Source organism: Rhinatrema bivittatum, chromosome 6 (genome assembly GCF_901001135.1).
Source record: "Rhinatrema bivittatum chromosome 6, aRhiBiv1.1, whole genome shotgun sequence".
NCBI lineage: Eukaryota > Metazoa > Chordata > Amphibia > Gymnophiona > Rhinatrematidae > Rhinatrema > Rhinatrema bivittatum.
The window spans coordinates 249051049-249075104 of record NC_042620.1 but is presented as its reverse complement, the minus strand read 5'-3'; the positions used below and the strand labels follow the sequence as shown (position 1 = coordinate 249075104).

At 44.4% G+C, this 24056-nt stretch overlaps 1 protein-coding gene across 5 annotated transcripts in view; it reads left to right on the top strand.

The window, feature by feature from the left end:
* Nucleotides 1–24056, top strand: part of PATL2 (PAT1 homolog 2) — a 197933-nt gene that overhangs the window by 129632 nt on the left and 44245 nt on the right. For all 5 annotated transcript variants that reach the window (XM_029606759.1, XM_029606760.1, XM_029606756.1 and 2 more), the window contains 2 exons: nucleotides 8981–9034; nucleotides 18131–18282. In XM_029606759.1, coding sequence (XP_029462619.1) covers nucleotides 8981–9034; nucleotides 18131–18282 — 206 coding nt within the window. The remainder of the gene's footprint in view (nucleotides 1–8980; nucleotides 9035–18130; nucleotides 18283–24056) is intronic.

Genomic DNA, 24056 nt, shown 5'->3' with positions numbered 1-24056 from the left:
TGGCTGAAAGGAATCCAGTAAGTTCTGCTTGGGAAATTTTTTGAAAGTATTGGGGAGAAGTAAACTATTGGGGTATATTACTTTGTGTGTTAAATAGTCAGTAAGGTCACTAATAAACAGAATTTAGTGTGGCAGTCTTGGAGGAGTTGAGGCAGAAAGAGAGGTATATAGATGAGACCTTCAGGGACATAGTAGCCAAGTCCCAACTTCAGACTGGCAGCCCTGGTGCTGCCTTGGAGGAAGAAGGTCTCATGATCTGAAATAGGATGCTGGGCTTCATGGACCCTTAGTCTGACCCAGTTCCTTATGTTCTTATGTTTGGAGCAGACAGAAGCCCAAGCCAGTCCACCCAACTTTTTGTTTCTTTTGGTAGGAATAAGTTGGATATTGCCGGTGCTAAGCAGTTGCTTTCTAATTGGCTAGCAGACTGCATCTCCTTCTGTTATGCCCAGGCAGGACTGCATCTTGGGGGTCATATCCGGGTTCACTCTGTTCAAGCCATGGCACTGTCGGTGGCCCACTTGCAAGCAATTCCCATGGACGACATCTGCAGAGCTGAGACGTGGATTTCTTTCCACACTTTCACATTGTATTATTGTTTGGATAGGGATGGCCGAAGCCATTGGAATTTGTTAGAGATGTAGAACCCAACTTTTTTCCTGCCTAGGGCCCATTTTTGTTCAGGCAGCCTTCCCCCCGCCCCCCCCCCCCCCCCAATTATCAACAAAACTAGTTCTTGTGCCTGTTAGCACTTATTTTGCTGTTTTGTTTGCCCCAAACATAAAAGGGGGGCAAACAATCTGCTTGTCCTCTGAGAAAGAGTTGCTTACCTATAACAGTTGTTCTCTGAGGACAGCAGGATGTCAGTCCTCTCAAAACCCACCCATCACCCCGTGGAGTTGGGTTTCCAACATGTGGGTTTATGAATTCTATGATTATAAGACTGAGGGGATCTTGCGTGGGCGCGTGGTATATTGCATGTGTGAGTATGTCCGCTGAAGCTCAGTTAAAGCTCTAGAAACTTTGACATAAGTATTCTGTGCCAGACTCCATCCGATGATTCACCCATGTGTGAGGACTGCCATCCTGCTGTTCTCAGAAAACATCTGTTACAGGTTGTGGAAAATTCTGCTGGTGGGACTTACCCGGGAGGCCTTTTGGCCTGGCTTTGTACACTTCAGTCTGTACCAATTTAAAAGCTTAAAAAAAAAATTGTAATCACCAAAGAAACAGAATGCAATTAGCTTACTTCCTTATTTTATTTATCTAATCATGCACACACAGATTAAACAGGTCACCAGCTGTAACCCAAAATGTGAGAGCTCTGAGTGGTGCAGTAAGAGTTCACACCTTAGAAATGATCTTAAGACATTGATAACAGGCTTTAGACAAATCATGAAGAGTATGATATACTCACCATTGAATAATGATATATCAATATGCATTGAATTCCAAGAACTTCTACCTAATTTGTGTAACTAATGCCTATGCGTAAGTTGACCTTTTGCCTACTTGATAAGTTAGCTTTTTGGAGTAAACAACTCTAAATATTTTCATGTATGGTTAAATCTTTGCTACTAAAAATTATATAAATATATAATTCCTAAGCAACTTTGCTTTCTGCAGGAGAAATATCCTCAGTGGTGTAAGGGACAACTGGAGAGAAGATTTGGCTACTATCAAGGGTCTGCCTCCTCTTTTTTAACCGAGGCTTAGAGACCACCACAATTTATAAGAGGCTAGTTGGTTTGAATACAGTATCAGAAGCAAGCAGCCAGGGTTCTGTTATGCATAGTACATCTGGGGACATATCTCTTAAGTCAAGTAATATAGGAATCTTTTTACAGACAGATTGACTACTAACAATAGGGAAAGCTGAGCCAAGGTCAGACATGAGCTGGAATCAGATTTAATACAGCTAATGGGAGTATTAACAAATCTGTTAATGGCAGATATAAAATGAGGCTTTGTGATAAGGCATTACTCCATACCGGACCCTCCTGAGCAGAACGTAATCGCATCACCCATAGAGACTAAGGCTTTGCACTCAATGTAATCAGGAAGTGACAAGGATAAACCAGAGCATCCTCTGAACTATAATAAAATATTTAGATCGTAAATATGCAAAAAGTCAGCTATATCCTAAAAAATCCAGCAACCAACAAACTGAAGTCTAAGCAATATTTGTGAAAATCATTCAATCACATTATTGTACACTCGGAAGCACTCAGGAACACATGAAAAAGCGCATCCTTGGTGACACTCCTTTCTGTACATGTCTCTTCCAGCATCACCACAGGGAACTAGTAGGGAGGATCAGCTAATGTCATCAGCTGGGTGGGGCTAACACTGGCATCTGGCACAGAGCAGGAGAACCAACAAAGCAGTAGATCAATAGCAAACCTGAAGAAATGCAGCACAGAACAATTCAGCCAATTGGCAGAGAAACTAGGGGTTAACAGCAACAGGAAGCTTAAGCAAGCAGCCTCTGGCATGCCTATGGGGAACTAGTAGGGAGGATGAACTGATCTCATCAGCTGGGTGGGACTAACATCTGTCAGGCACAAAGCCTGAGTATTTATGGAAGCTCCAAATGAAGATCTTGGTGATCTAGAAGGTATGTCTATGCTGAAGAAGCCTGTGCATGGATGTGTGGTAGATGGTATGCTGCAAATGCCCAGTAGAGCATGCTCAAAGTTTCTAGAAACATGGAAATCAGATTTCCATGTCAATATTAATTTGTGATGACTGACACCCTGCTGTCAGAACACCTGTTACAGGTAAGCAACTCTGCTAACTTTACAGTGCAGACAAGCACGAGCGGTTCCCTACAAGTACAACAGTACCAAAGGAGTCCAATTTGATACAGTACATCAAAAAAGGAAAATTGGTTCTTATCTACATGTTTTCATTCCTGCAATAGCACGTATCCGTCCAGATAACTGGGTTTTCCCTCCCTACCAGTAGATGGAGACAGAAGAAAAGCTTTACTGACATTGCTACTTAACCCCGTGTTCTACCTGCAGTCCCTCAGTATGACCTGTACCCAAGCGAAGATGAGATCAAACTTTAACATGTTAACTAACTTCTTCCCCCTTAAAAACAAGTAGGAGGAAGGTTGAGCCCCTAACCTGGAGCCATCTCGTCAATTGTGATTAAAAGAACTTCCCCAACTAGCAACCACGTCTTCTCTATTTACATACTGAAATGTCACGAGTGGTCTTTCTGAAGCAAAATCGGGCAGGGCTCTGGATTGATCTGTGTATTCCTGGAACGAAAATTAGCAGGTAAACAATTTTCCTTTCCTGTTCATACCCCAGATCTGTCCATCCAAGTGGGAGGTACCCAAGCTCCCTCAAACTGGGCAAGACCATGAAAAACCTGCTCGCAGTACACATTCACCAAAACCAGCCGAATATGGCACCCAGGCATCCAACCGGTACTGTATTGTGAAAGTGTGCAATGTAGACTTAAGTAGCCGCCCAACAGGTTTCCTGCGAAGAAATTAGTTGACGCCCTGCCTATGAAGTTGCCTGTGCTCAAGTAGAATGGGCATGCAACCCCTCTGAACTGGTTGACCTTTGCAAATATATACTGACTCAATTGCCTCTTTAGCCACCTCACGATGGTAGCTTTGGAAGCCTTACACCTTTTCTTTGCTCCACTCCATAGAATGAAAAGGTGATCCAATTTTCGAAACTAATCTGTAACTTTAAGATATCGAAACAAGGCATGACTTACATCCAGGAGATGAAGGTACCTCACATGTGATGACTAATTCAAATCTGGAAAGGCGGGAAGCTCCACAGTCTAAGATGTAAAGCAGATACAACTTTTGGCAAGAAGGATGGTCCATAAGTAAGGAGACTCCCAACTTCCGAAATCTGAAGAGAGGGTTCTCTACATAAGGGCTGAAGCTCCAAATAGCCACCAAAATGACTACTTTCAGAGTGATATCCTTTAAAGTTGTCCTCTTCAAGGACTCAGATGAACAGAGCTCCTACAGCACCAAATTAAGATTCCACTAGGGACACAGTTTTCACACTGGAGGGCACAAATGCTTTGCCTCTTGCAGAAAATGTACCACATCCAGATGAGAAGCTAAAGGCAGCCCTTGAATCTCACCTCAAAAACAGCCTAAAGCAGCCATCTATACTTTAAGGGCATTAAAGACAAGACCCTTCCCTAAACTTTCTGCAGGAAAACTAACATTTGAGAAATGGATGCCTGAGCAGGCTCATCCCTCTCCTCATTGCACCAATTCTCAAATACCCTACACACTTATATAAACCAAAAAAGTAGAAAGCTGTCTAGCCTGCAACAAAATAGCAATGACCACATTGGCATATCCTTTCAGCCTCAAGTGATTCCTTTCAAAAATCAAGCAATCTGCTTGATGCCAGAAAATAGGGCCCTGATGCAGCAACTGCCAGAGCCGTCTGAACCTCAAAGGCCCCTCCACTGCTAGGTTTATGAGATCTGCAAACCACAGCCTTCAAGGCCATTCCAAAACTACCAGGATTACCCTGCCAGGTATTTCTCTATCCAGCATAATACTCTCCCCAACATGGGCCATGGGGGGAAAAAACATATAACAGTATCCCTTGTGGCCATGGAGTAACTAGGGCATTGGACCACTCTGACTTGCTCTCTTGCGTGCAACTAAAATAATGTCTTGGCTTGGCCTTCTGTTTTGATGCCATGAAATCCAGTCATGGCATCCCCCATCTGGCCCAAATGAGAGATATCGCCATCTCACAGTTTCCATTCCCTGGGATCCAGCCTCTATCAGCTAAGGAAGGGTGCTTGAATGTTGTCAACCCCGGCTACATGTGACACTGCAAGAGCATCCAGATGATGTTCTGCCCAACAAAACAGCCGCTGGGCTCCCTGAGCAACCAACAGAGTTTTGGTTCCCCCTTCATAGTTGATGTAAGTCACCATCGTGGCATTGTCCGATAGAACGCGGACCACCCAACCTTGCAACCGTGGATGAAAAACATGCAACTCCAAATCACGCCGCTTTTGTCTCCAGCCAATTGATAGACTGCAACGCCTCTGTCGCTGACCACCTACCTTGTGCTGTTTGTCCCTGGCAAATAGCTCCCTAACCCTTGAGGCTGGCATCAGTCACCACCACCCAATCTTAGATCTCCAAGTCCACCTCTCGCTCCAGGTTGGCTTGAGAGAGCCACCGCAAGAGACTGGACCTGGACTCTCCCTAGAATGGTAGTGGCAGCTGAAACTCCTCGGACATCAGGTCCCATCAAGAAAGAAGTGCCCTCTGAAGAGGATGCATATGCACAAACACCCAGGGAACCAGATTGAACATAGAAGCCATAGAACCTAGGACCTGCAAATAATCTCACATCCTGGGTACTGATAGCTGCAACAGATGGTGAATTTGCATTTGTAGTTTTGCTACCCTGTCCACTGTAAGAAACACCTTGTCCAATTGGGTGTTGAACCAGGCCCCCAGATACTCTAGCGTTGGGGATGGAACAAAGTTGCTCTTTGCCAGGTTTAGCGCCCAGAGGTCTCAACCTGTCTGACTCTCTGCATTGACTTGTGACGCGGAGCATCTGACTTCACCCGAATGAGCCAGTCATCAAGGTACAAATGCACTAGGACTTCTTTCTTCCGCAAAGCCGAAGCTATCACCACCATCACCTTGGTTAAAGGTCCGTGCTGCAATTGTTAATACGAATGGAAGTGCGCAACTAAAAATGATTTCCCAGGATCATAAATCTTAGGAACTTCTGATACTCTTCCTGAATGAAAATGTGTAAATAGGCCTCTGCTAAATCTAACGATGCCAGGAATTGTGCTTTGTGGGCTATAGATTGAAGTGTCTCCATTCGGAACCTTGGCACTCTGAGGGCTACATTCTCCTTTCTCAAAACCAGAATCAGTCTGAAGGTTCTTTATTTTTTTTGGTACCACAAAATAAATGGAATGCCTTCCTTTTCTGTAAGTCCTTCAGCACTGCTGACCCTGCCACTGGATTGATGGTTTTCTTAGTTGTCTAAGCATCCACCTTTGGAGTTTCCAAAATCTCCAAGGCTTTTTCCAGCAGAGGATATAGCTTTACCGTAACTCTTCCTACCTTTAGGCCAGCATCTGGAGTGTCCCACTCTCTATCCAGCTTCTTTACCAACTTAGAAAAAGGGAAATCTTTTGCCGGTTCCCGCAAACAGTCCATGACTGGTTCCACTCCTTCGCGATCAGACTCCTCCTGAGGAACTTTAATCCCCAGTTCCTATAGTACATGTGGGATCAAGGGCCACAACTCCTTCCGGATCAACCGGACTACCTTAGGGTCATCCCTCAGCCACAGGCACCTGTTTGACATCTGAGTGATTCTTCGCCAACTCGCCACATGGAGAATCCCCTTCTGGACTATCAGCTCCATCAAAATCCTTGGACTCTACCCCCAAATCATGACATTGGCCTCCCAGCCCCAGCATGCAGGGAACACCCCCAGACTTCTTGCGTGTGCCCATCTTACTGACCTTCACTGGTACCGGACCACTCTGAAGGTGAGGGCACTTCCTCCCTGCAGCCTTCCTAGCCAGGAAGACCTTATTCACAAGAAGCACAAAGTCTGTTGAAAATCCTTTTTGGTCATCTTCCTCCTCCTCCTCCAGGATGTCTTCAGGGCCATCTGACTTGCTCTGAACAATTTTGGGTATCTGAACTGCAAGGGATAGCGGAAGTAAAGAATCTCCTCCCTCTCCCAGGCCATCCATGTTGCTAACACACATGAACAAAATGGCCACCGTTCCCATGCCCTCCTTGTGGTCTGCACAGCCTGCCCCAGCCGATCGAGCGATTCTGTGGTCTATTGCTGCTGAACTCGGGCACAACAAGGGCTCTCCGCAAGAACAGCAACTCTTTCCACTTCAAAGCATCGGTGCCGTGTCCCAGGCAAGACAAGCCCACACGCCGACAGCCTTTCTTTGCTGCTGCAGTGACCCCGGAGTTGCCCGGCCTCATTCAAACCACAGGCAGTAGTCTTTGTCCTTCCCACTCTTGACAAAGCTGGCTCTTGCCTCTGTCAGACCTCTCAAGTTTTTTTTTGTTTTTTAAACAATCACAATAATAAAAGGAATACTCTCCTGAGTGGAGTCTTTGAAGCTGCTGCTGGGGAAGATGGGCTCTGTGGGTCAAAGAGGGAGCCTGACCACCAGCTTTCAAAGTCCCACCACAAATCCACAGACAAGGCTCTCAAGGGTCACCAACCCCCCCTGCTTGCCTGGCTCAACCGGCAGGGGCCAACCCCACCAGATAGCTCACAATCCCCTGGGAGTAAAGTCCTGATTTCCTTTTTTTTTTTTTTTCCTATTCTTCAGACTTCAGGTTTACACCTTTACCATCTGCTGGAGACTAGAAACACTGAGGGTCAGTATGTAGTACATTGGGTTAAGTAGTGTCAGTAAAGCTGCTTTTCTGACTCCATCTGTTGGTAGGGAGGCAAATCCCACTTGTCTGGATTAATCTAGGGTATGAACAGGAAATAACTGTTTCTCTTTTGATAGTGTGAGCTCCCTGCAGTCAGTTTATAACCCTTTATCAATTTCAGACAAGAAAAAACTTTTAAAGTGCATTTTTAGCTGTAGGTGTGTGATGCATTATGAGATTAATAATGCACTTTTTTCTTCAGTTGAATTCTTCATAGTATTTGATTCATTTATTCTGTTCAGTGTGATAACTTTAAATATGCACATGTTCAATATTCAAAGGCTTTGTGCAGGTAGCTTTGGGCAGTACCCACACAAGAACAGGTTTGAGTATTGCCACATACATATATTGTGTGTGCACAGAAGTTTTATCCAGATAAAAAGGGGCATCTATGGAGACATTCCAGGGATAGAGTTAAGCTTTAGATGGTGAACCCAACATATATTCAGTGCTGTCAGAAAAGTTCTGTGCATAACTTTAGTTGGATGACTTACCCACTTGCTGGCTTTTTGCATATTGGCCTCATTTAAGAGGAGAATATTATTTAATTATATGACTGAGGGTTTTGTCCACTGAAATCCTGGAATTGGCTTTACTAGCCAGTAAAGCCAATTCTGACCCTGTTATAATAAATTTACTACTAAATAGGGTGGTTTTTAAAGAATTGTTTAAATTGCTCACATTTCACTGAAGGGTAGGAATCCCTTTTTTGCATTCTATGGCAATCTTTTGTATTAAACTTAACTTGTAAAACACCAACAAATACATATCCCCTATTCCACTGACTACTAGAACCGTGGGACAAGTAGACACCCCATGCTTTCCTGATGGGGAAAGAGAGGGAGGAGTTAGTTTGGAGATCTTCTGAAATCTTCCAGTAAGAATAACACACTGCCACCCAGTTTGGTGTTAAAAAGATAAATCCTTTACTGGAATAACTGATGTAGATGAATAAAATCAGATGCAAAATCAAGACACTAGAGACTTGAAAAGGCGAGTCACTGCACAATTTACACACACTTTCTTTCCTTACTAGCTCTGAGGAACTTTTTTTTTTTTTTTTTTTGAGATGGGATCCTTCCTGGGCTCTCCCCCTTTTTGTGTGTGTGTGTGTGTGCAGATCTCTGCATTCAAGTAGCTGAATTGAAACTCTCTCTGGAACAGATGAGCTGCTACTGACTCTTCCAAACAGCAACCTCATTTGAGGTCGCGGCCCACAGTTTGGGAAGCCCTGCATAGGGAGTATTGGAACGCTACCCTCTTCCTCCTCTGACATTACACATTTAAATTCTGTGACTAAACTGATGCATTTAGTAAGGGGCACTTTGACATCCTTGTAAACAAATTTTACAATAAGATAATAGATGCAGTTGATAGTTTCTTATGTGTTGCTCCGATTAGCTTGTCTGATCCTCATTCCAAAGGTGCAGGTGTGTTGATGCCCTTCTATAATACTACTGCTAGCAGCAGGTATTTAAATTATGTATAACTGTGTTGTAATCTGTTTCTTTTCAAACAGGATATGAAGGCACTGGGCTACCAAAGGCTGAGGGTTCTGAATCGCATTGAGAAGGTAAGAGATTCTGTGCTTTTAGCATGGTGGGGTTTTTTGTACCACTGATTTTCGGGATTCAGTTGCCTTCAGCGTGTTCTTACGCCAGGATGATGGAAGCACGCACAGAGGCAGTATTCTACATGTGTGGTAGACATAGACAAGCTTACTTGGACTCGCTGTCTCTTTAAAAGTCTTATACACAACACTTCATTTTTCTAGCCTGTCTTTCCATGCAAATGCTCAAAATGGGTTCCAAAAATAGCAATTACAACAATTGCCAAAACTAGAAGTTTTATTTATTTAGCATTTTTTAAATTGTTTTACATATAAAACTATCACTCGAAGTGATGCATGAAGATAAAAATTGACATGACAAGTTTATTACAATAACATCTAAAATTATAATCAAAACACAATACATAAACAATGCAAACATATACAGTGCGGCTCATCAACGAATTTCATCTCCACCCATTTTTTACCTTAACACATTCTGCCACAGAAATCATATTTTATCTCAAAACTATAGGAGCAATACCATTATTCACCTCTTCCCTTAGTTCTAATGGTAGCAGCCTGTTCCACAGACTTGGAATGACAGTAGAAAATGATCTGCTACCCAAATGGGAATGACTGAATATTTTTCACTGGTGGGAGACGCAGATACGTTCTGTGAGAAGGTAGATTTCTTTTGGCCACATGCAATTCCAGTTGCATGTCTTAACCTCTCAAACATAACTACAACTTTTAAACCTGCAGCAAGCAACCTCCTATAGTTGCAACAGGCTCCCAGCAACCCAAAATTGAACATGCTGCTGCAGAACTAAGTAAATACTTATAACCACCTTCGATACTATCTATCTTAAAATTCTTTCAAAACTGTTTGAAGAATTTGGCCTATCAGGAATAGTACTCAAATGGTTTAACTCATTTATTGAAAGACATAAACACCAACCAAATTCAAATAGAAAATAAATCAGGGGTGGCCAACTCCAGTCCTCAAAAGCCACAAACAGGTCAGGTTTTCAGGATATCCGCAATGCATATGCATGAGAGATTTGCATAGAATGGAGGCAGTGATGCAAATCTAATTCATGCATATACATTGCGAATATCCTGAAAACCTCTTCTGTTTGAGGCTCTTGAGGTCTGGAGCTGGCCACCCTTGAAATAAATCATCAAACTAGGTCAAATACACTGCTGGGATCGGCACTTTCTCAGAGGACAAGCAGGATGATAGTACTCACACACGGATGCCATCGGATGGAACCCGGCATGGAACTTTGATCTCAAAGAATTCTAGAGCTTTCAAACTTGGCCTACTGAGCATATGCAGAGTCAATCCCCCCCCACCCAGCCGTGTGATTGCCAGAGCTGCGTGTCACAGATGATAATCAGCTTTGCTCTCTCCTCGCAATTTTTGTAATTGATTGTTTCTAAAGCTACAGCTGTTTTTCTTTCTTTTACCTTTATTTTTTTTCTTTTTTATCCTCTTCTTTCCACTGTCAGCTGCATGGTGGGCCTTAGTTACTGTGCAGCCTGTCAGTCTAATAATATCCCTTATTAAATAAATACTGCCTCTCCTTGCTCTGTCTGTTTTTATATCTTTGTCAGGTTTTGGGAGGACTGACAGAATGTGATCCATGTAGGCCGCTGAGCCTGTGGACTCTGAGTTCTACCCAGGTAGGAGTTCCATGTTTCACCGATCAATCGGTATCAATAGAAGTTCGGACAGTGAAGAGATCGAGGACCAAACAGTTTCTGAGGGGGGAGATCTCAACTTCCCCACGTGCTCTCCCATCACTGGCCTACAACTGTCTGGCACTATGGATGCAGATGATCTTGGGGGCTCTGAGCCGCTGGGATTGGGGGCATCAAAGGCGCTAGGGTTGCTGTTGAAGCTATCATCAACCATAGCCGCTGTAGAGGGACGCCATCAAGCTTGCAGTATCAACACCCTCAGATGTATAGGTGAGCCAGGTGGAACCATCGATGGCGCAGGCAGTCATCTGTTCCTTTGGGGGCTGCAAAGCTTCTGCCTGTAGGTGCCCCTAGGGTTGCTACCGCTGGTTCATAGATACCTTTGGGCACTGGGGTCTCTATCGGTGCCGTTGGGTGGTTGTTTGTGGGCACCTGGGGTGCTGGGGAAAGTGCTATATACCATCAAACTGATCAAGATATGGTCAAGCGCCATCGAAGCCCTGGGTGCAGCATTGTTTGGTGCCATTGATGCAATCCATCGTTGTTGAGCGCAAGAGTGCTATGGGCCATATGGGCACTGTCACCATGGTGGGCACCAGTGGATGTGGTTGGATGCCACATGACACTGCCACAGAGCACCATGGGCACAGTCTGTCGCCATGGACTTCACTGCTGCTGTTCCATGAGGGAAAATGTGATGAGCCATACCCAATGCAATTTCAAGAGCTGTGTTCAGCCTCTTGGAGCGTTAGGTACTGGGGGTACTATGGGGGCGATGCCATAGAACGCCACCCACCACCATGCCATAATTGGATTGATACAATTAGTACAACAACCAACCCATCGTGGTGGTCATATGTTAAATATTTTTATTTCGGACAGTTTAGTAAATAAAGATGTCGTGTATAAAAGATTTATTTATTCCATGGTCTGACCATAAATAATTTGAACATGTTCATACAGTGTATTTTGAAAAGTATATAGCAAAACAGTGTGAGAATCTTCCTGGAATTGCAAAAGATGATTGGCTTGCAAAGTGGGAGGGAATGAATCTCTTTTGAAAGTTTTAGGAATAGATGATGCTGCTATTTTGTGAAATCAGACATTGAAACAGATGTATGATGAGATTTCACCGCAGGTAGTAATTCAAAGAAAGGTGCAGAAATCTAATGCACCTTGCTTTAATCAGGAATTGGTGATTATATTTGGCACGGTTTGTGCGAAGCAGAAAGACATTGGAGAAAACATGAATCTTGATGTCGTCCATGGGAATTGCTTGCAAGTGGGCCACCGACAGTGCCATGGCTTGAACAGAGTGAATCCTGATATGACCCCCAAGATGCAGTCCTGCCTGGGCATAACAGAAGGAGATGCAGTCTGCTAGCCAATTAGAAAGCAACTGCTTGGCAACGGCGATATCCAACTTATTCCTATCAAAAGAAACAAAAAGTTGGGTGGACTGTCTATGGGCTTCTGTTTGCTCCAAACATAAGAAATTGCCATACTGGGTCAGACCAAGGGTCCATTAAGCCCAGCGTCCTGTTTCAGATCATGAGACCTTCTTCCTCCAAGGCAGCACCAGGGCTGCCAGTCTGAAGTTGGGACTTGGCTACTATGTCCCTGAAGATCTCATCTATATACCTCTGTCTGCCTCAACTCCTTCAGGTCTGCCACGATCATCAGAAGTATCTCCTGTTCAACATTCTGGGACAACACTTCCAGTTCCAGGCGCTCCCGTTTGATCTCACCACTGCACCGCACACTTACCAAGGTCATGGTGGTGGTGGCGGTCGCCCTCCACCGGGACGGAAACCTAGTCCATCCTTACCTGGACGACTGGCTCATTCGGGCCAAGTCAGAGACTCTCTGCAGGTCAGCAGTCGACAGTCTTGGCTTTCCTAACCTCCCTCGCGTGGATAGTCAACTTCTCCAAGAGCAATCGCCAGCCCTCTCAGGTCCTGGAATTCCTGGCAGGGTGCTTTGACACCCGTGTCGGCAAAGTGTTGCTGCCCGAAGCTCGAGCACTCAGGCTCATGGAGCTAGTGCGCAACTTTCTCTCCTTCTCAGTACCCACAACTTGGGACTACCTTCAGGTCCTGGGTTCTATGGCTTCCACTATCGATCTGGTTCCTTGGGCCTTTGCGCATATGCATCCTTTACTGAAAGCTTTGCTGTCCCGCTGGAAGCCGGTGTCTGAGCAGTTTCAGACGCTCCTACCATGCTCTGACTCTACCATAGTCAGTATGCAGTGGTGGCTCTCGCTCGCTCACCTCCTGAAGGGGATGCCCCTCCAGACTCCCCAGAGGATTATTGTTACGATGGACGCCAGCCTCTCTGGCTGGTGAAGCGGTTTGTCAGACTTAGTCTACGCAGGATTGCTGGTCCCCAGTTCAATCCCACTGGCACATCAATCGCCTGGAGGCCCGAGCGGTCCATCTGGCACTCAAGGTCTTTCTGTCCCTGATCCATCGCAAGGTGGTGCGAGTTCTCTCCGATTAATGCCACCACGGTAGCCTATATCAATCGACAAGGGGGCACCAGAAGTCATCCGGTGGCTCTGGAAGCCAGCAAGCTGCTCGCCTGGGCGGAGCATCACCTGGATCGTTTGGCAGCTTCCCACATTGCGGGGAAGGAGAATGTTCAAGCAGACTTCCTCAGCCGTCAACGTCTAGACCCCGGAGAGTGGGAGTTGTCCGGGGCGATGGATCTGATCGTCCACAGGTGGGGAATGCACCACTTAGACCTAATGGCTACTCTGAACAATGCAAAAGCTCCCAGGTTCTTCAGTCGCAGAAGGGAGCACTGCTCAGAAGGGATGGATGCCCTGGTTCTTCCCTGGTCTTACGACGTTCTCCTCTACGTGTCCCCCCCCCCCCCCCCCCTTGGCCTCTGGTGGGAAAAATACTCAAAAGGATAGAACTTCACAGGGAGCCTGTCATTCTCGTAGCACCAGAGTGGCCCCGAAGGCTGTGGTACGCTGATTTGGTGAATCTCATGATAGACGGTCCTCTTCGTCTCTGTCACCTCCCAAACCTGCTCCGTCGGGGTCCAGTATTTTTTGATCAGGCGGATCGCTTTTGTCTAGTGGCCTGGCTTTTGAGCGGCGGCAACTGAGAAAAAAGGGGTATAAGGACGAAGTTATCTCCACTCTGTTGCGGGCTCATAAGCTTTCTACCTCTCTTGCTTACGTTCGGGTATGGAGAGTTTTCGAGAATGTGTGTGTTGAGTCCGGAGTGCCAGCACGCAAGGCTCCAGTATCCCAGGTCCTCTCCTTTCTCCAGAATGGCCTTTCCAAAGACTTGTCTTTCAACTCCTTGCGGGTACAGGTTTCCGCTCTCGGGTCCCTCTTAGGAAGTATCGATGGTTACGCGATGGCGGCTCATCCGTATGTCATTCAATTCCTAAAGGGGACCAAGCATTTGAATCCACCTGTCCGGGCTACTTGCCCCTCGTGGAGCCTTAACTTGGTACTTCGGGTTCTTTGCAAGGCACCCTTTGAACCCCTCTGGCGGGCCACACTTAAGGATCTGACTCTTAAGACCGTTTTTCTCATTTCTATTTCCTCCGCCAGGAGGGTGTTGTAGCTCCAAGCGTTGTCTTGTAGGTAGCCCTTTCTCCATTTTTCTGATTCAGGTGTCTCCCTTAAGACGGTACCATCTTTCTTGCCAAAGGTTCTGTCTTCCTTTCACGTCAGTCAGTCGGTGGAACTCCCAGCTTTTTCTTCTGAGGACATTGCGAACATGCCTGGTGGTGAACTGCGGCATCTTGATGTAAAAAGAGTACTACTACAATATTTACAGGTTACAAACTAGTTTCGAGTCTCTGATCATCTTTGTCTTATGGAATGGCCCAAATAAGGGAAACAAGGCCTCTAAGGCTTCGATTGCTCGCTGGCTAAAGGAGGCAATTGTGTCGGCGTATATCTGTTGGGGCCGGATGGTTCCAGAGGGCTTAAAGGCCCACTCTTTGAGTTCTCAAGCTACTTCTTAGGCGGAGAGTCAGTCTGTGTCTCTGCAGGAAATCTGCAGAGCAGCTACTTGGAAGTCTCTGCATACTTTTGCTCGTCATTATCGCCTTGATGTGCAGGTGCCAGTTTTCGGCTCCTTCGAAGGCGGGTACTTCGAGCGGGACTGTCTCGGTCCCACCCTATTTAGGGAAGCTTTGGTACATCCCACTGTCTGGACTGATCCGGGTACATACAGGGAAAGGAAAATTGGTTCTTACATGGTACCTTTCGTTCCTGTAGTACCACGGATCAGTCCAGACTCCCGCCCTGACTGCGTATACTTTTGATACGTCCGCTCAAAGTTTTTTTTTTTTTTTTTTTTTCTTTTTGTTCTTTACAGCGTTTTGGATCTATTTGCTTCCTATCAGAACTTTAAGGCACCGGAAGTATCTACCAGATGGATATATATGTAAGAGCGGTTATTTACAATGTTTTGAATTGTTCAAATTACTAGTTACTTGTTATTTGCTTGATCTTATGCTAGTTAGCTTTATATTTCTCTGCTTTTATAACGTTTATACTGAAAGGATGCAGGATGGGCTCTGTCCTGATATAGGATACCCTTTCAGTTTTTCTCTGTCTCCAGCTGCTGGACAGGAGGCTCAACCCACTGTCTGGACTGATCCGTGGTACTACAGGAATGAAAATTGGTTCTTACCTGCTAATTTTCCTATATCGCCTTCTGTAGAGTACCATGCTAGAGATCCATCTTTCATTATTATGGTTATTCAAGGAAAGGTAAAAGCCTTTTGGAATTTTTTTCTCCCAGAGTAAATGGTTTTCAAGATTTGCCTTGCTCTCATTCTGTGGAGATATGACTCCTTTTTTTCTCTCAACTGCTTTCATTTTTCTCCCTCTACTTTTACATCTCATGTGTACACTCGCAGGGGTGCACTGGGTTGTATCATCCTTCTCCTTTAAGCATTCACTTGATGAATGCTTTCCCATCAACTACATTCAGCCCTTCTCCCCTCACCCCCCTTTCAGCATTCACTCTTTCTCTTGCCATCAATTATTCTGGCTTGACTGGAGCCTTGGATGGCTTCCTCCTCTCTGCTGTCAGCTAAATCCCCAAGTCACGGGAGCACATTGAGCTGCTGGGCCTGAAGCAATATTTACACTTCATCCCTTCCTCTCCAGTCGGCAGGCCAGAGAAACGCTTCTATACCAGGCAGCAGGTGGAGTGGAGTTTTGGACAGAATGGGGAGGGCTGGTGCAGGGAGCTGACTGCCTTTTCTTTGCTGTCCCCTCACCTCCGCCCTCGCCCCCTGCTGTCCTCAACTGTTGCCGATTGCAGACGGGGTGAGGGTAGAAAAAGTAGGATGAGTAATAGAGCAGGGATAAGCAGAGAAAACCCTGTTATCCTTCCTCTAGCCCCTCTCTTCTGTCTCTGCAGCAACCAGTAGCACTGTTGGGTCAGGAAGGGAGGGGAAGCTGGAGCAGAATGGCTCTTCTCTGCTCTGTTCTATTGTGTGTCCTTCCTGCTTCAGTCCCTCCCCTCTGCCCTGCTACTCAGTTGCCAGAGGGCAAGAGCCACATTTTGCACATGAAAGGAGCCACAGGTTGGCCACCCCTGTTATAAGATATTACACTTTTTAGATTGCTTTTGAAGAATCCTTTTGTTCTTGTGGGTGACATTTTTACCACACAAGTTTTTAAAAATTCTTATGTAGTTTGATCATCACTGGAAACATCAAGGTTTAATTTCTGGCAGAATAATCCAGAACAGTGTTCTGTACATTTTTCTCTGGACTTTATGTGAGAATGCCAGAGTTGAAAGGATTGTGCTGATTGACTCTGAAGAGGCAGAATAGAGCATGCAGACACTGGCCCATATGGCCAGAAGGAAATGGAGTATTATCTGCAGGGGCTAGAAAAAGGTGGACGTAATGGCAGAACTGACCAGGAGCCACAGCCTCCAAGGGGAGGGGGGGCGGGGGTGAGGGGGTGAGGGGCTATGATGGGATTTTGTATTTGCTACTTCTTGGCTCTGGTGGTATGGGAGCCATCCCACCCCATTCCCCTACTGAAGGTTACATAAAACACAGAGAAAGTCTAAGGTAAAACCCCACTGTTTCCTCTAGCATTTCAGGGGTAAATTATGTGGCAAGAATGAATTATTAATTCTGAAGCACAATGGCAAATATTGCCAACTTTATGTAAATGGGATCTATATAACTTTGTTTTTATTGGGTGAGCAGAAATTATTTTAAGCATCACAGGAGATTTCAGGGGTAGGATCTGGAGTGGCAAAACAGGGAAGGATCAGGATAGGGAAGAAGGGGGGAGGGAGGAGTATGGGCAGGGGGGTTCCAGGATCTGGAGGATAGAATTGGAGATCGTTAAGAGAGGTCTATACCCTGCTTTCCTTTGCATCCCCATCCCTCCTCTCATCTTGCACCCAGTCTGGCCTACACACATCCAGTGCTAGTCCCTCCCTGCCACTCCACTATCCAAATCACTCTTATGCACACATGCACTACAGTCCCTCTTCTCACTCCTCCCCACTCCAGTCCTGGATTAGGTAGCAGAATAGCTTGGTCTGCTACAGTCTCACCCTCTCCCTTCTTGTCCCTGAATAACAGGAGTTAGAGGGCTTGGGATAGGAAGTAGAATGCCTTTGCTCCGATGTCTGCTCTATCCTCACCCCCTTCCCTTCTGTTCTGTGGACAGAAGGGGAGGAGCCGGGCTGGATTAAGGAGCAGAGTATTTTTTTCTTTGCTTATTCTGTCCTCTCTTGCTTTACTCCCTCTACTCTTTCTCTCTGCAGGCTGCCTGGGAGGGTGGGGCTGGAATGAGAAACAGAGGGTTGCTCTTCTACTGAAGTTCAGCACAACTGAGAGGTAGTTTAGCCAGGTTTTTGCTGCCCTAGGTGGAGACCTAATGTGCCTATTGTCAAATCCAGGCCCGGTAAGGGGGAGAGTTAGTGTTGGAGAAAGGAAGAGGGTTTGCTTTTGTCTTTTTGGAGGCAGGAGAGAATGAGAGCGTGACACTTTCCTCACCTGCCCTACAATGACTGCAGTTCCACTTCCGTTTTATCTACAAATTAAGCCCTGGGAAGCACTAAATGAAGTACAAAACACACAAACTTTTCAGATACAAACACATACAGTTTGTTTGGACTTCTGAAAGTAGAGTAAATGTGATATGAAATGGCTTATAAATTGTCTCTTAAAGAGCCTGCTTTACTAAATTTTGTTAAATTTGCTGGTGCTTGGCTTTTTTGTTTGGTTAAGGAATAAAAAATATCCTAACAGATAACCACCACCTTTTTGTTGAAAACCATTTCTAATAAAATATAAAAATATGTTGAATGAAAGCTGCTCTTGAACTCTACCTCCAATTAAAATACTATACTGTAACAGGAATTGTATTATTGTCACGCGTGTCTCCTTTGTTGTTTGTAGCTGTTTCTCATGTTACTGGATGTCGAGGAGATGCAGCAGAAGATGTCTCTGTTGCCAGAGGAACAGCACCTGTTCTTCCATGAGAAACAAGTCCAGAAGGTGGAGTACATCTTCCAGTGCTTGCGGCCCGTAGCAGGGGCTTGCTACACAGAGTAAGTGTGATTGTATTCCCTGTGAGGTTAGGTGGGAGAAGGGCAAGTCTCAGCCCTTCACTCATTGGTGTTGCTAAGGGGTGGCCACTCTAGAAAAACTGGTTGCCTTCTGTTTGCCAACTTAGTCAGAGCCAGTACCTCCATGCCTACGTTGACTTTCATGGAAATGATGCTCCCTTGTTGCTTCCACTGCCACCACCATCTCTGCTCCCCATTGCTCTGAGTACTATCTGAATGCAAACACAGGACTGGCAGTGGTAATAGAAGCAGCAGCTAAAGTAATGGCTACACCATCACTGCTCTCTGACCCGAACATGAGAACACTATTTGCGGGAAGCCTCTCCTGTAGAAGTAATGATGTGCCATCCTATGGCCTTCCACACTTTCATGCGATTGGACAAGCAGATAACACATGTTATCACTGAGACTGCATCATGGGAAGCCTAGGGTAAATGTGAATATTTGAATTTTGGTGCTGTCTAGTGTTAACTTGGGAGTGGAGCCAGAGGTAAGATGAACTTGGAGCCAGACCTCTCCTGCCTAGTGGATCATGTGGCTAATGTGAGGAAAGGGGAATGTTATGTTAAGTGAGGCATGTGCTTGATGGGGATTGGGGACACTAGATGGTGATGTGAGGATTAGAGGAATTCATGCTTGTTTTGAAGTAGCAGAAGATGGCCAATGGCATTAGACAGAACAGGAGTGTTCAGTTCATTAATGCTCCTTGCTTCCTCTTCAGAGTGCCCTTTACCATTCCCTCTATCCATTCTGTTCCCATAGTATTATGTTGTCCACTGAGTTCTGTTTGAATATGGAACTGAGGAGGTAGAGAGAATAATCTAGGGCATTGGTTCTCAACACAGTCCTCAGCACACACTTTTGGCCAGTCAGGTTTTCAGGATATCTGCAGTGCATCTCCATGAGAGTGGCATGCAGTGCCTCCATTGTATGCAAATTTCTCATGCATGTTCATTAGTATGTCCTGAAAACCTGATTGGCTGGGTGTGTCCCGAGGACTTGGTTGAGAGCCAGTGATCTAGGGAGTAGCAGGCTGCCTGATAGGCCAGTCTATTCTTAGAATATTACACTGCCCACTAAAGCCGCCTTGTCAGTAGCTGGGAGGTAGAAAAAAGCAAAAATCTTAGTAGTATAATCTGTTCAATTTCTTATTATACTTCTTATGTCAACTCTTAAAAAAAAAAAAAAAAAAAATTAGTATAGGGGTGGCCAACTTTGGTCCTTAAGAGTCACAACAGGCCAGATTTTCAGGATATCCATGACTCCATTGTATGCAAATCTATTTCAGGTATATTCATTGTGGATATCCTGAAAACTGGAGCTGACCACCCTTGGATTAGTAGATTCTACTTCAGAGTTTGACCTTTTTCTACCACCAAACGGTTTCTTAAGCATAGAAATGCAGCTATAAAGGAGAACGTTTTATTTAAAAAAAAACAGAGAAAATGAAACATCTCAAGATAGTGAGCCATATTCAGGATTTTCTTTGCATAGAAAACCAAAGTGTATGTATATTTATTTAATTATTTGACAGTTTCTATACCATCATTTAATAGTACCATCATAATGGTTTACAAGTCAAACAATAAAAAACATAAAATACTAAATTTCTAATTCAAATTAATAATAAAATAAATACTAAAAAGTAAAATTAATAGTAAAATACTAAAAAGTAAATAAGAGCTTAAATCAATGCTGCATTAATATAAAATTAGTAAAAAAAAACAAACAAAATGAGAAAATAAAATACAGAATATAATCATAAAATAGTAAGAAGTGGCAGCTATCTTCTCTGAGAATCTCCTTCCGTTTGTTTAAATGCCTGTGTGTATAGCCAGGTTTTCAGGTCCTTTTTGAATTGTCTGTAATCTTGTTGTAATCTAAGGTTCACTGGCATTGCATTCCAAATTTTTGGTCCTGCAAGTGAAATTGCCCTATCCCTGACCTGTGTGAGATGTGCTGATTTTACTGATGGAATTGGAAGTAAGCCTTTGTTTGCTGATCGTAACGTCCTTTGGGGTATATGGAGGTGAATTGTAGTATTAAGCCAATCTGCATGCTCATCATATATTAATTTGTGTAATGTGCTGAGAATTTTGTAATGTATACGGTATTCAACTGGAAGCCAATGTAATTCAGCTAATATTGGTGCAAAATGGTCCTTTCTCCTGCTGCCGGTTAATACTTTTGCTGCTGCATTCTGTAAAATTTGTAACGGTCTAATGGTGGAAGCTGTTACAATAGTTGGTACTGGCGAAGATCAAGAACTGTAGAATGGTTCTGAAGTCGTTATGACTTAATAGTGGTTTAAGGTGTTTTAGTATCATTAGTTTCCCGTAGCCTTCTCTTACTTTGTGTTATATGTTTTAAACTAAGCTCAGTAATCGATAAGGTACGCAGTCTTGGAGTAATTATCGGACAATTTGACTGTTAGGTTGTCGTTGATCGCTATCGGTGTTTGAATAATCTGAGAAGTCTTTCTAAGTGAATAAATTCTGTTTTATCAATGTTAATTACTAGTGCCCCTTATAGGGCCAGTTCTTGCTGACTTTCTTTCCTTTATAATGAAAGCCCTGTTCATCACAGCTTTAACATAGTAATGACAGATGAAGACCAAATGGTCCTTCAGTCTGCCCTGCCAGTTGCTTATAGTAGTAACTATAGCTCTGTGCAGGTTACCTCCATGCATCCCTTTCTTCATTTCCAGCTTCTAGCCTCTCGTGATCCATAGTGTTTATCCCATGCCCTTTAGAATTTATTTACTGTTTTTTGTCCTCACCACCTCTTCCAATAGGGCATTCCAGGCATCTACCACCCTTACTGTGGTAGATGCCTGAAAGGAATACCTGAAAGGTATCCTGTTTCTCCTGCACCTCCTCTCCTCCAAGATATACATATTTAGATCCTTCAGTCTCTCCTCATAAACATCCCTGGATTTGTCATTATGCCTGTGCCTGGGGCAGCAGGCTGGTTATTTATTGGTTAAGATTTGCTGCCTTCCAGCTCTACTGAATCTCATTTCACTGAACAGATAACAGTCCTCTGCTACCCTGTAATAGGACCTTTACAGGAGATGGGAGGGAGTTTAAAACAACAAAAGTGCCTTGGGCAGCAAAATCCTAAATCTGTCCCTGCTCATAAATCATATGACATGGACCCCCATACCATTTTGGTTACCTTTCTCTGGACCATTTCAAACCTATCTCTCCTTTTCGAGATACAGTATCCAGAACTGAACTCAGTACTTCAGGTGAGACCTCACTAAGGACCTGTACAAGAGCATTATCACTTCCCTTTTTCTTACTGGTTATTCCTCTCTATACTGTCCCACATTCTTCTGGTTTTAGCTATAACTGTGTCAGATCTCTTTGCTGCCTTCAGATCGCCAGACATTACCCCAAGGACCCTTTCCTGGTCTGTGCACATTAGTTCATCTGCCGTCGCATACAGTTCTTCTGGATTATGCACCCCAAATACACAAGACTGTACTTCCCAGCAGTGAATCCCAGCCACCAAATCTTTGACTACTCCTCAAGCTTTCTTAAATTGTTTTTCATTCTCTCTGCTCCTTCAGGTGTACCCACTCCTTTGCAGATCTTAGTATTATCTGCAAAAAGCCAGACTTTACCTTCTATTGCATCTGCATTGTCTCTCACAAAGATGTTGATCAGCCTGTCCAAAATCAATCCTTGAAGCACTCCTCTGAAGAGAGAAGTGTTCAGTGTAGGTTTCATTTACCATTACACACTGTCTCCTATTAGTCAACCAGTTTGTAATCCACTCCACCACCTTGGAGCCTAGTCCTGTTTTTCTTATTTTATTCATGAACTTCTCAAGCGGGACCATATAAAAAGCTTTGCTGAAATCCAGGTAAATAGCATCAAGCTCTCTTCCTCGTCCAGTTCTCTAATCACCCAATCAAAAAAATTAAATTAAATGCCTGCGAGGCCTTTCACTTGGTGAATTCATGCTGCCTCTGGTCCAGCAACCCACTGGTTTTATAGATAGTGAACTATCCTTTACTTCAGCAGAGTCTCCATTAATTTTCCCACCATGAAGGTGACTCTAACTGGCCTGTACTTTCCAGCCTCATTACCACTCTTGTGAAGCAGGACCATAAACGTGCTTTTCAGATCTCAACACCACTCCTGTTTCCAGGTATCGATTGATCAGGCCTTTCAGTGGAACTGCCTGCATATGCCTGAACTTCCTTAGTTTCCTGGAGTGTGCCTTGTCCACTTTCAGTTTTCTTAGTTCGTTCTATGTATTCTGTTCTGTAAATTGGGTCTGTTAGCAATGCAGTATCCTAGTTCAAAAAAAACTATTAAACAGCTACGTATTAAGGAAGCTGGAAGAGTGGTCGAAGATATGGCAGCTGAGATTCAATGCCAAGAAGTGCAGAGTCATGCATATGGGGAGTGGAAATCCGAATGAACTGTATTCGATGGGGGGGAGAAGGGCTGATGTGCACGGAGCAGGAGAGAGACCTTGGGGTGATAGTGTCTAATGATCTGAAGTCGGCGAAACAATGTGACAAGGCGATAGCTAAAGCCAGAAGAATGCTGGGCTGCATAGAGAGAGGAATATCGAGTAAGAAAAGGGAAGTGATTATCCCCTTGTACAGGTCCTTGGTGAGGCCTCACCTGGAATACTGTGTTCATTTCTGGAGACTGTATCTCCAAAGAGACAGAGACAAGATGGAGGTGGTCCAGAGAAGGGCGACCAAAAAGGTGGAAGGTCTTCATCAAATGACTTATGAGGAGAGATTGAAGAATCTAAATACGTACACCCTGGAGGAAAGGAGGAGCAGAGGTGATATGATACAGACTTTCAGATACTTGAAAGGTTTTAATGATCCAAAGACAACGACAAACCTTTTCCGTTGGAAAAAAATCAGCAGAACCAGGGGTCACGATTTGAAGCTCCAGGGAGGAAGACTCAGAACCAATGTCAGGAAGTATTTCTTCACTGAGAGGGTGGTGGATGCCTGGAATGCCCTTCCAGAGGAAGTGGTGAAGACCAGAAGTGTGAAAGACTTCAAAGGGGCGTGGGATAAACACTGTGGATCCATAAAGTCTAGAGGACGTAAATGAATGCGGAAAAAAAATATTTGCATTCACAAAAAAGCGGGGAGTAACTTGCTTTTTACGGCAGTTACTACCCCAAACCAAATAAGCCTGATACTTCACTTTCAATGCATATCCAGCATAGCTCTCTGCTTCAACAGCAGGGGAGAAAGACTGATACTTCACACACATCCAGCATAACTCTCTGCTACAACGGCAAGGGGAATGAAGAAAAGTGGATCTATATACAGACAACAACCAACAAGGACTGAATTACATAATCTGGGTAAACAAATAAGCATGGGTGTAGCTTGCTTATTGCGGTGGTTACTACCCCTAACTAATTAAGCTAGATATTTCACTTAGATGCAGCTCCAACACTGCTCTCTACATTAATGGTGGGGGTGGAAGGGAAAAAAGAACCAAAAGGTTACTAAGAACCAAGAGTAACAGATAAGTATGAGGAAAAAAAAAGTGCGAAACTTGCTGGGCAGACTGGATGGGCCGTTTGGTCTTCTTCTGCCGTCATTTCTATGTTTCTATAGTTCTTTCTTAATCCTAGCCCAATCCAAGTAGGCTTTAGTAAATAGTCTCCAACTGAAAGGTTTCCTTATAGTCGCCAGAAAGAGTAAGGGAAACTGACCACAGATTTTTTTTGTTACATACAGAATGACAATACAGTTCAAACAA